Here is a 13,008-nt window from a genome sequence, read left to right as displayed (position 1 = left end):
ACTGCAACCCTCTCTACAATAACCTTGTGACCACCCCACAACTCCTTTTTGGGTCAGGACCCCTACAATTATGACAGTTCAGATTTAAATTGCTGAAATCATGAAATTTATTATTTTTAAAATCCTATGACCATGAAATTGACCAAAATGGACAGTGAATTGGTAGGGCCCTAGTCATAGAGTAAGGAGACATCTGCATACCATGGAGATAGCTTCTGTCTCAGGCACAACCCTGATTAAATACAACCAGGATAGTGAGAAAGGAATCTTATCCTTAGGTATTTTGAATTTATTCAAATACTATATTCATATAAAAATAAACAACCAATTTTCAACTGGTCCCCCGTCCCCTCCCAGCCTTGTTCATGCTGTGAAATTTGCCATAAGTGACCTACAGTGTCTTAGTAGCAAGTCAAAGGGGTGGAATCCTACCAGGTATCACTGTCTAGTTTAGTAAACTTCCCTTGTTGCTGCTTCCAACCTGAATACCAGCTCCCTTAAGTATAAACTTTTCAACAGGCCCATTGCTCAGTACAGCTGGAGCATTTGAAGGAGCGTATCCTACAGCTCGGGTCTCTTTTTTTGAGGAAAATGTTTATTTCTCTGCTGGTCCGAACTCTGCAAAAAAATATTCTCAACCATCTTTCTCCTGTTTCAGTTTTTCCCTTCCCTAAATGATCAGTTTGCTCTTCCTGAGCATTAGCAGGTCATGCAGTGAGGACAGACCCTTATTTTTAGTTCTTTGTTTCAAGTAACAGTGCAGATTTTACAGCACTTTGAAGAGTCAAGCTACAAACAGAAAGGGCTCCTCAACCTTAACTATAGCAGAGATGAATGAACTTGGGGATGATATAAGGACCATTGCCTCTATTATTAAAATAAAATAAAATCCCAAACTCCCCACTCCACTGAACACACTTCTCTTCCTGAGGAGAGAATGAGAGAACAAATATGTGTCATATGTTAGTCACATTGCTTAATGCACTACGGGAAGGTGCTTAGATACTACGGTGATAGGCATGGTACAAGAACCTAGGTAGAAAAGAACAGAGGAATAGAATAAACTAAAATGTAATTATAGAAGGAACTGCAGTGTTCCTTTAGGGATTGAGTTAGGTTACAGGAGTGCATAAGGTAAAAACATGATGCAACAACACCTCCAATGGAGAAGCAATTGAAAATGTTTATTGAAGTGAAGGAAGAAGAGATTGTGAATTAAGTAATGAACCTTGTAAAATGAGGGATAAAGTAGGGCACATGTGCAAAATTAGAATGTGAGAGATCAGTGAAAACTGAAATTGCAGGGGAATGTTAATGATTAGAGAGAGCTACTGAGCTGAACAGTTTCTGGGACTGGAAGGAAAAACGAGTGAATTTAGACTATGGTCTTTAACAATACCAGTCAGCCATAATTTACATATTTATGCCATAATTAGTCTAGCAATAGAATGTATGAAGTACATTAAGTAGTTGAAAATTAAATAGAATTAATGCTTACTATTTATAATATATATTTTTTCCCCTTAGACTCCTTGATGAGTTAAGGTAGAAGTGAGACATGGGGTAGTGGATGGGCTATTTACTACATGCAAATTTCATTTTAAAATGATAGATGGATATTAAAACTCGTGTAATTCTAATCCCATTACTAAATGGGGGATTTTGTGTTTAATTTGTAGAGCATGTGCATTAACAAGAATTAAATCAATGAAGTGGAAAGGTTTCAATGCCTAGGTTATGTGGTGACTTCAGTAGACACACACAGAAACCAATAATTGTAATGGGGCAGAGGTTGACTACTTATTGAAGAAAACATTGTGGCTGTTCTTAGTGATTGTAATAACATACATTTGGTTCAGTCTGAATTATATCTCAGTTTATTTAGAATTTGAAGTTTTGTTTTCATTTTCAGACACCTTTATTTATTTCACTTAGTCAACTAAAACAAATATGCTGCACTGAAACATTTAAAATATTACTCATGCTGTCATTTGCTTTACATTGTGTTAATTTAGGTCCCCTTCCTGCTCCTGTGTTCCTGTTAAAGTCTTAAGGCCATTAGATTGTTCCATCCTGGTAACCTTTCAGCCACAAAGATGAAAAATGTGCAGAAATTTAGCCATATGAATTTTCATTCCTAGAGTAAATGATTTTTATTACCAAAACACTTGCTTGGTATCTTGTTGTCTGGCCTCTGGTTTAAACCCATAAGGGGGCACTGCAATCCACAAAAACAGGACTCCCCTATACTAAATTAAGCTAAACAATCTGTCTTCATTTAAAGGGGGAGGAGGGCCCTGGCTCCCACTTCCCAAGTCCTTCTTAGCATAGTCTCAGATTCACCACCATGAGGCCAGCCAAGACTATTCCACTGTCGGTAAATCAGTAGGCATGGGAATCAGTGAGTGGCCTTGTGGAGGGCAGCTTCCCTGAAGCTTTCTCTGGGAGCTGTAGAGCTACAGTCTGTCTCCACCCCCCCACCCCCCCCCCCGAGCTGTCCAGCTGTCTGGAACTTCCTACTTTTAAACCCTTACTCCATCCTTGACGTGATGGGGGGGGGGGGGGGAGAAGGTGGGAGGGAATCAGCCTTGTCCACAGTAGCTCTTTAACCCCTTCGTCACAGGTGGGGGTTTATACACTCTGTCACGATGGAAGAAAGTAAAAAGGGGTCAATGTAAGAATGAGAGAAAGCGAGAGGTAGCAAAGTTGTGAATATTAGAGAAGACAATGGAAGAATATGAGTGGAGGGAACAAGGTTAGAAGTTGAGGGGGAAAACATGATGAAATACAGAAGTTGAACAGTGTTGAGGAAGAGGGAAACCTAAATGTGTGTAAAAACAATGAGGAGTCCTTGTGGTACCTTAGAGACTAACAAATTTAGTGTTAGTCTCTAAGGTGCCACAAGGACGACTTGTTGTTTTTGATGATACAGACTAAGATGGCTACCCTTATGAAACCTAAATGTGTGTGATGCTTCCCAGGGTTGTGAAGCATCTTCCTACCACCTCCCCGATTTGTCTGCATATGTCAGAGATCAGATTCCTAACTCCACCAACCACAGGCAACACAAGTATTCTCCTCTCCGCATATGAAGGCTCTGCCATCCCTTTGCAGGTTAGCAATAGATACAGTCCACCCCTGAGTGCTCCAGGCCTCCCCCTGGAGTGCCCAGCCACTGATCCACTGGACATTCACAGAATTCCCATACCTTATGCTCCCAAAAGAACAGTACACCCCAGCTTTTACTGTTACACCCTCGATCACTGCTCCACTTAAAGCAGAGCACTTAGATTTGTTTATAGCAAAAACAAGAATACGTTTATTGAACAAAGCTTAGACATTCTAGTGATAGCAAGTAGAAATATTGGAAACCAACAGAAATACTGAAAACCAAAATAGAAATATTTGCTTACCCAAAGTCCTTCTTACAGCATTTTCCCACCAACATTGCTGAGACCCTCCTTTCATGTGCCCAAGCCCACTGGCTGCTTGTCTCCCCAGATGAAAGAAGCCAGGGTGTGTCTCTGCACCCATACATGTATTACACCAGTCCTTTATTCTTCACTTTCCTCTCCCCCATTGTTCATCCCTTCCTGTTAATTTCTTCTCCTGAAATCTCGGCAATATGTTAATTAGCAATTGACTAAGTATGCAAATAGACTTCCATTGTAAGAGACACAATACACAGTGGCCAGCCAGTGCCTCCTGTCTGGTGGAACCTGCATGTAAATATCAGATACAGGGAGTCCCTGTGTCCTCTGCCAGTTGACACGAGAAGTCTTTGAGTCACAATGGGACTAAATCTAATTACATTTTTGGGCCAAACAACCTACTCACTTTGATTTCTAGAATAAATGCTATTGCAATCCTTATTTTTGATTCTGTATAGCCTCACAGATGGCTGGACCCAACTGATTTGGGGTAATTGCCCTTGAGATGGCATTCTTCCCCAGCAATTGCTCTAAGGGGATCAATTTTTAACTATAGCTAAGGTCCAGAGGAGGATGCTGTGGAGATGTGCTTATTCAGCATATCTCCACCTCTCCTAGGCACTGTGGCCATGTTCCCTCTGTAGCCATCAACTTTTCAGTTGGCTGCCTCCAGGCTCTATCGAAGACTGGGGCAAAGCAAGTGCCCATAGCCTGGTTTCTAGTGGCTTCCAATGACAGAAAACTGAGAATGACTAAAGTGCTGGATGTGAAGGTGACTTAGTGTGATGGAATGTGGCTTATTCAGGGGAGAAAGGCATAACAAGAAGCAATGGCTGGAAGATAAAGCCAGACAAATTGAAATTAGAAATATGGCACCATTTTTTTAACAGTGAGGGTGATTGGAACAAGCTACCAAGGGAAATAGTGTGTTCTCCATGTTTTGATTTCTTCAGATTAAGACTGGATGTCTTTCTGAAAGAGACGCTTTAGTCAAACACAAGTTATTAGGTTCAGTGCTATAATGAAGGTCAGACTAGATGATCTAAGGGTCCATAACTGGTCTTAAGTATCAGGGGGTTAGTCTGTATCCACAAAAACAAGGAGTCCAGTGGCACTTTAAAGACTAACAGATTTATTTGGGCATAAACTTTTGTGGTTTTTTTTTTTTTTTTTAAACTGACTCCTCGTTGTTCTTCTGGTCTTAAAATCTATTAAATCTAGCATACTATGGATGCTGTAAAAATAATCATTCTTTAGGATTATCACTTAAGTCTTGCTCTCCGTTATTTATTCTACATTTATGTTAGAGGTCCGTCATGCTTTTTTTCCCCCTTATCAACCAGAGCCATGCTGCATGCATGATACAACTATATATGTATGCAGTGTTTGTTGTAGCCTTGTTGGTCCCAGAATATTAGAGAGACAAGGTGGGTGAGGTAAAGTATTTTATTGGACCAACTATATGTGTGCAGATAGCTGCTCCTCATTATCATAGTGAAAAAATTCACTGAACCCACAACAACTTTGTTTGAGCTCTGACTTCAGTGGGGCACAATATAATACGTACTGCAGTTGCTTTTACATAGTCAATGTTTGTCAGCTGTTACCACAGATATCTTCTATTCTACGTTTAAAGGGAAAACTCTGATATTTCAGATACCACTGTGTGGCAACTGTTGCCTGGACAACACTGTTTTTTAATGGTGACTTGTCTACATGTACACTTTTAAAAAAAGCTTTTGGCTATTTTTTCTTGACCTTACGTGTTCAGATGGTATGGAGTGTATGTCAGAGATCTGCATGCACAACTATTTTACAGTCAATTTTAATTTTTGAGATGATTCTGCATTTTTGATCCAACTGTATAGTTACTTAAAATCAGCATTAAAAATGAACAAATTAACAAAAATTTCAAGCACATAAAACTTGCAGCAAATTAAAGGCTGGATCCAATAACTTAAATAGGAAGTGGAAGAACTTCTATGGTCTTTGGACTTATTTCTGCATTTTGGTATACAGATTGGGTCCCAGGAGTATCATCTATGCTATATGGAGCAAAAGGGTGAAAAATATTGAAAAATAGTGAACTGAGGCTATTTAATTTTGAGACTCAAGATATTTCAGTTTTGTTCCTGGCAAAAACAATTTTACACTATATCGTGTCTCTCAGCTTCTGTAGCACTGGCATTATTTGCATGTTTTTAAAATAGTTCCTCATAGCACTTCAGTGCCAAGTTAGTAAATACTAGGAATAAGTTAGTAGATATAAGATAAAACAAATAAATTGTTTTTCACCTCTTCTGTTTATATTTTGCACAGTTATTACATCCATATTTTATTAACAAATATAAATAAAGAAAAGGATATACATGGAATTTTACATATAGAAATTTAATTACTTTGAAATTTAAGTTACTTTTCTTAAGGAAGTCTTCAACAGTCTGGAGACTCTAAAACCACGTTTTGTTCCTTTACAGTAAGAGCTTGTCTACATGTGGACATTTACCAGCATAACTATATACGGGTATAAAGGTACTGCTCTCGTTATACTGGTATAGCACCCTACATGGACACTCTGAAGTTATGTCTACACTACTGGGATTATACCTATGTTGCCATAACTATGCCAGCATAAGCCAGAAACAGACTTCAAAGAGAAACAGCAGAACTAAAATTCATTTGCAAATTTAACACCATTAATTTGGGCTTGAATAGGGACTGGGAGTGACTGGCTCATTACAAAAGCAGCTTTGCCTCTCCTGGACTCCTTGTTATTTTTTTAGCATAAGCCAAGTGTACCCTGTAGAGATGGAAGGGTTTTTTCCATTGCTATAGGAACTCCTCCTCCCTAAGCAGCAGCGGCTAGGCGGCTTGAAGCATTTTTCTGTTGACCTTCCTGCTACAGTGGGAGTTAGGTCAATTTAGCTATAGTACTCAGCACTCCTGAGTGCTGTAGTTATGTCAACTTTAATTGTAGATCGGGCCTTCTAACGTAGCAATCCTTTTTCCTGCTTCAGCTTACACCACTTTCAGTGCAACGTAACAGTCCCAGGCTTGTGGTAGCCGGGTTAGATTTGTATGCAAATAAGGCTGCCGCGAACACTCCTGCACTCCCCCCCCCGGACGTTTTCCTCGCACACCAGCCCTGTGGCACAGCTAGGAGGACGGATAACATAATTGCACGAGCCCTTTTTTCTGCTGCTTTTGCACGCCCCCAGCTAGAGCGCTGGGGGTGTCGTTCTCCCGCCTCAGCCACAGGTGGCGCTGCTCCACACACGCAGCTTCCTCCCACCCTAAACGACGCTGTGAACGCTGGGCCGTAGGTTGGCCGAGAGTGATCCCAGACCGGAAGCGGCGCTCTCTCCTCTTCCACTCTAGTCTCTGTGTTTCTTTGTCCGCCAGGCTGCCCGGTGCCGTTTGGTTGCTAGGCGGAAGTAGAGTGGCGGAGGCAGCGGTTTGGTTTAAAGAGCGTCCGAGGCGGCAAAGGGCTGCGGGTGGCGGCACCGCGAGCGGAGCTGGGCGCGGCGGCTCCCGCTCTCCGGCGGCGGCTTTCTGCTCTGTTCCCGTAGAGGTTGAGACGCTGCATGTGGGGACCCCCCGCCAGGGCCCGAGACTCCCCTCCCCGTAACCCCGGGCTCAGCCCGGACTGAAACACCGCTCGCCCCGCCTCAGAGTCCGCCCCCCCCCCCCCGCAGGGCCAGGGACCCCCCCAGGTTGCCAGCCTTAGCCCGCATTCCCGATTTCGCATACAGCCCCAAAGCAGAAATGGTCTCCAAATCCGACCAGCTTCTGATCGTTGTCTCCATCCTGGAAGGTAAAGTATTGAGTCCGACGCTGTCCTCTGAGCCCAGAGCTGGCTCTTGCTCCGTGCACGTTTGTCTCCTGGCATTAGCATCTTTGCACTCTTTCATTTCCCCTTTCTGTTTGTTTTTGGACTGTGTAAATTTTGCTAAAATACCACGATGATGGATTTAGTAATCCTTGTAATAACATGCCAGGATGTGGGACTGAATTACCGTTAAGTAACATATATGGTCTTGCCTTACAACGGATGTATTTTTTTTGTCTGATTTTTCTCTTTATTGCCAACAGCAGAGTACTTCATAAAGAATATACAAGAATAGTTTGAGAACTGAAGTTACATTACTCCTTAAAGGCACAGTCTCCATCTAAGGCCTGGTCTACACTAGGAGGGGATAGATCTAAGTTACGCAACTTCAGCTATGTGAATAACGTAGCTGAAGTTGACGTACTTAGACCTACTCACCGCGGTGTCTTCACTGTGGTGAATCGACTGCTGCCGCTCCCCCATTGACTCCACCTGCGCCTCTCGTGGCGGTGGAGTACAGAAGTTGACGGGAGAGCGCTTTGGGATCGATTTATTGTGTCTAGACTAGATGCGATAAATCGACTCCCACTGGATCGATCGCTGCCCGCCGATCCGGCGGGTAGTGTAGACATACCGTTAATAAAATCAGAATTACTTAAAATCTAAATGAATGAGCAAACTTTAATTAGTTTTGTTGAAAGCTCTGTGGACCAAATTCAGCTCTGATTTAAATGGGCATGTTTCTCAGTGCAACTGACTAACATTAATGGCAAAGGTGAAGTAGGGCCTATATATCTTAAGGGTCTCCTAGCCGCTACCTTCCACTGGGAAGGTGAAGCAGGTGTTGGGGTAACAACTGTGCAGTCTTTAAGAACTTCCCCCCTTTTTCTGCTTGCTTGTCCTGGATGTTGTATCTAATTCAGGGTACATGCAAATAACAGGGTACTCCTTCTAAGGTATCGGAGAGTAGAAATATTAAACTTTTGCTTGTCTCATTTGTTTTATGGTGGTGCTTTCTTTTTCTCCAATTTTAAATGGCAGAAAATATTGAAAGAAAACATTCATTCATGTAACACCATGAAATTAGATGGTGTAAAAATCAATTCCAGGGTGTTAGATTAATCCCTGATTCTGGTTTACTTGAGGGAAAGTGAGTTTTCGGCTATGTATAAGTTAGAATTGAAACAATAAAAGGGAAACAACATTTTCACTGTTGTAGCTGCTGTTTGTATGATTACTTTAACAGAAATTGGGTGAGGAGGAATTAATTTTCAGTGTTGTTAAACTGATCATACACAAACTGCCATCAAATGTTCTAACGGTTTTGTTTGCACAGTGCTTTCACATATAAATAAACAGGGAACGGAGAAGGGGACTTTAAAAAAAAAAAAAAAAAAAAGAAGGGGTGGGGGAAGAGAAAGTTTTGTGTATTTTACAGATGTAACTCAAAGACAGGTATAATTCCTGAAACTCTTGATATACTCATGGCACTCAACTCTACTCAGCTTTTTTTAAACTTTGTATGTCCCTTTATTTGCCATATCCTAATGATCTGTATCTTAATTTTTTTAACAAAATCATAATCAAATAAGGTTTGATACCTGGACTGACCAAATCCTATAGAAATACAATTTATTTAAAATATAAAGACAAAAGCTAAAATATAAACGAACAAACGGAGCTGCCAGGTTTAGGTGTTGTAATAAATTCCGTGCAGGCCCCATTACAGGTTTGGTCTCGTGTTCCTTGCAGGTGTATCCATTCCTCATTTCTCTACACAAAATGTCTTTACTCAGGAGAGAGCTTTCTTCTGAAAATCGTGTCAGTTTGGACATACACTTTGTAAATGTAATTTATAGCCTTCTGTTAACTTTCAGAAACTTTGGTAGGTGGGGAAACGATGGTTAAATAAATATCTTGGGCCTTTTTTATGCTTCAGTTGCAGATTGTCCTAAATTAATGTTACTCTGCTATATCTGAAAATATCTGATTATTTCTGTATTATCAGGCACTTCAGTGTGTCTTTCTGTGTTTTCAGCATTAGATTCTCAGTGAGTGACTTTGGGAAGATCTTTTTCCAGGAATTGTTCTAAATGTTATTTGTAAAGTGCCCAGCACTACAGTATATAATTTAAAAGAACTTTTCCCATAGTCTAACACATTTTTGAGACATAACTATAGTAAAATCAAAATACATGTTGATTTATATTCACAGTCATAAGGAGAAAAATTCTGTCTTGTTTCTTTAAAATGAGAAATCCATTAGGCCAGAAGAGTAGTGATTCAGACTGCTTTCTTATCTCTCTTGTCTCAGGAGTCACGCTATGTAGTAACTAACTAAGAGAGGCATGCTGGTTTAAATTTTCAAAAAAAGATGATTGGTGGTACCCAATTTAGTTTACCTTAAGGAAGCGTACTTTTCATAAAGTACTGAGCACCCACCTCTTTAAAAGTCCCAAGTAATACTTTCAAAATAACTTGTCACATTTGAACATGTAGGCTACTTTTTATGAAGTGTTGAGAATTTTAGGATGTATATAAATATTTGCGGTCTTAATAATGTTCCTTCTCCAGGTATATATTAAAATTTGGTAAGACTGATTACTCTTTATGGACCAGTAGCTTTCAAAATTCAGCTTATACTTACTTTAGGAGGTGGTTCTACATTTTTACATTCCAATAATACAACTCAAACATTTTTAGAGGTAATGCTCCTGGGCTGAAAACTTGTATACTAAATTCAGATAGATGCTAGTCAAATCCCTAAATGAAGTATTGTGAAAATTTTGGGGGGCAAATTGCACAATGCTTATCTGGCTGAGTGTTTTTAATACCCTGCTGTTATGAGCACCCAAGTCACAAAATTAACAAACTAACACAAGAGGTATGACTCCATCTTCATTTCCTCTACCCCTTATTGTTTTAAAAAAATAACAACCTCATATCAGGTTAGTGTAAAGCAGGGGTCGGCAACGTTCGGCACGCGGCTCGCCAGGGTAAGCACCCTAGCGGGCTGGGCCAGTTTATTTACCTGCTGACGTGGCAGGTTCGGCCGATCGCGGCCCCCACTCGCCGCCGTTCGCCGTCCCGGGCCAATGGGGGCGGCGGGAAGCGGCGCGGGCGAGGGATGTGCTGGCCGCGGCTTCCCGCGGCCCCCATTGGCCCCGGACGGCGAACCGCGGCGAGTGGGGGCCGCGATCGGCCGAACCTGCCGCGTCAGCAGGTAAATAAACTGGCCCGGCTCGCTAGGGTGCTTACCCTGGCGAGCCGCGTGCCGAACGTTGCCGACCCCTGGTGTAAAGCTTAATGGCAGCTTGTAATGAACCACTTACAAATAAATTAAAATCTGCACCAGCAATATTCCTACTATGTATCTGACTGTATTGTCTGTCCAACTTTGATTGCAAGCTCTTTATAGCAGGCAGTGAATTATTCTTGCTTATGACAGTACTAGGACACTGTTAGTGTACAACAAATAATATAAAAATTCAGCCCTGGCTCTTGATATAAAGTTAGAAAACATTGCACATTATACCCATTTAAACAACCCAATGAACTTTCAGAACGAAAGGAAAAAAATCAAAATATCATAGTAAGTGCCTGATCCCATACACATGGGAGAGTAAAATTACTCATGTGAGTAGTTCCATTATATTCAATAAAAATACTCCCTAGTAAAGTTACTGACATACATGTTTGCAAGATTGGGACCAAATGCATTAAAAGCCAGTTTCTTAATAGAAAATTATTTATCACGTATATCTACTCAGGACACTTTTTTCTAGCTTTTATGTGTTGAAGTCCACCTTCCACTTCTTTTTAAAATTAAGACGTGGAAAGTATATTAATACATATTAAAACTTCTTCAAGAAGAATGATACAGGAAACCAATTTGTACAGTTTGTGTTTTTGTCAAAAAACAGAAACAAGTTCTTCTGTGTTTTTAGCAGAGATGACTGAAAGTTGTGCCTTTGTATTTTTTCCAGGACGCCATTTTCCCAGACGTGCAAAGCATATGCTTGTGGTAGAAGCAAAGTTTGATGGTGAACAGCTAGCTACGGATCCTGTGGATCATGCAGACCAGCCAGAGTTTGCCACCGAATTGGCTTGGGAGCTTGATAGGAAAGCACTTCACCAGCACAGGTTACATTATAAAATTGTCAATTTTGTCATTATTTTTATCTTTACAGCCAATGAAAGCTTTGTGTTTGGCTTCTAAAAATTTTAATGACAGTAGTACCAGGGTGGATTTGATTTAAATCATGATTTAAATCACTAGTCAGGAAGACTCGATTTAATCATGGATTTCTACATTAAAGTGCATTCTCCTTGGTTGTTATAACCTTAATGCATATTCTTCAGAACTCAGAGATAGATGTAGGTTTCATTTTTAGAAGGTACACACTACACATTTTTAAAGTGATTTATTTTGAAAACTTTTAGGATTAGTTTTACAGCTATATCAGAAAATGAATGATTGTTTGGTTATTTCATTTAAATGAAGCAGATATTTATGAAGTCATTGGGAGGTGAACTATCTCCAATTCAACAGGTTAATCATTAATATTTGGAGGATTTTCTTGCCACGCTGTATTAGGAGGAGAACATCACCAGACAGACATTTAAATAGATTTATTTAATTAAAACAACAACGTTATGTGTTCTGGATTTTTTTTTCTTCAACAGCAAACATATATTTTAACAAAACAAGCATATGAATTTTTGATTTTAGTTAAACATTCAAGTTTTTTAAAATCAGGTTTGTTTTTGTTAAAATTATTTTAAACTAAAATAGTTAAATGAAATATTAAAACCCCCCCACAAATTAATGACTGTCAGTCAGGTCAACATGAGAAACTTAAAATATTGGCTTCTGCAGCTAACTCAGTCGTCTTCACCTTCATTTTCCTGTTTGTTCGTAATCTGGAAAAGAAAAACAAGCTTTCCTGCTTTTTCAGGTCCCAAACGATTTCTCAATTTGGAATGAACTAGTCCAAAGGAAGAAAATATTCTTTCTACACTGGCAGCAGAAGCTACTGCTGTTAAAGTGAGATTATCACTTCAACAGTCTTTGAATCCAAGTGCTTAAGTGATTTCCACCAGTTCACTGCTGTGACTTTCTTTAAAACATCATCAGCAAACATATATTTCTTGAATGGTTCACCCTTAGCTCTGAAGTTGGCATTATGGAGGGATGATTGCTGGATGTCCATGTCTTAGCCAACTTCTCTTCTTCAGCAGTTAAGAATATTTGCAAGAAAATGAGCTGGAGATAGTGCTTGTTCCATTTGTTTTTTTTAATGCTTGTAATTTAACACTGTCATTGCATATTTCTCTTTTTAAGATCTCTCTCAGTTCCTTCCAAATTTCAACATTGTCAGCAATAAAACAGTTATTTCCCTGCATTTTGTTGAAGGCTACAGAAATAGGCTTCAGGGTACTCAGCATGTGGTCAACATTTCTCTTAAGCCAGGGGTTCTCAGACTTTTGTACTGGTGACCCCTTTCACACAGCAAGTCTCTGAGTGCGACCCCCCACTTTTTTCAGAGCAGCTGTTGCAAAGTGGTTGTTACGGAAGTATTTTTCAATTTTAACGCATTAGCCTTTATTTCCAGAACACTGAAGTCTTTGGCTAGGAGGTGCATCAAATGAGCACTGCAACCGTATGTTATTAGCTTGGAACTCTCTTCTAAATAATTTCTTCTCATCTTGGATACGTTTGCAGCATTGTCTGTGACCAAGCTGCGT

At 40.2% G+C, this 13,008-nt stretch overlaps 1 protein-coding gene across 1 annotated transcript in view; it reads left to right on the top strand.

The window, feature by feature from the left end:
* The first annotated feature begins 7,181 nt into the window (after positions 1-7,181).
* CEP120 (centrosomal protein 120) overlaps positions 7,182-13,008 on the top strand; it is a 69,527-nt gene continuing 63,700 nt past the window's right edge. Inside the window, exons 1-2 of the mRNA XM_065406477.1 lie at positions 7,182-7,245; positions 11,247-11,403. Coding sequence (XP_065262549.1) covers positions 7,197-7,245; positions 11,247-11,403 — 206 coding nt within the window. The 5' untranslated portion in view covers positions 7,182-7,196. The remainder of the gene's footprint in view (positions 7,246-11,246; positions 11,404-13,008) is intronic.

This window comes from Emys orbicularis, chromosome 6 (genome assembly GCF_028017835.1).
Source record: "Emys orbicularis isolate rEmyOrb1 chromosome 6, rEmyOrb1.hap1, whole genome shotgun sequence".
Classification (NCBI taxonomy): Eukaryota; Metazoa; Chordata; order Testudines; family Emydidae; genus Emys; species Emys orbicularis.
The sequence above is the reverse complement of the archived record's forward strand: the minus strand, read 5'-3'. Positions and strand labels throughout refer to the sequence as shown.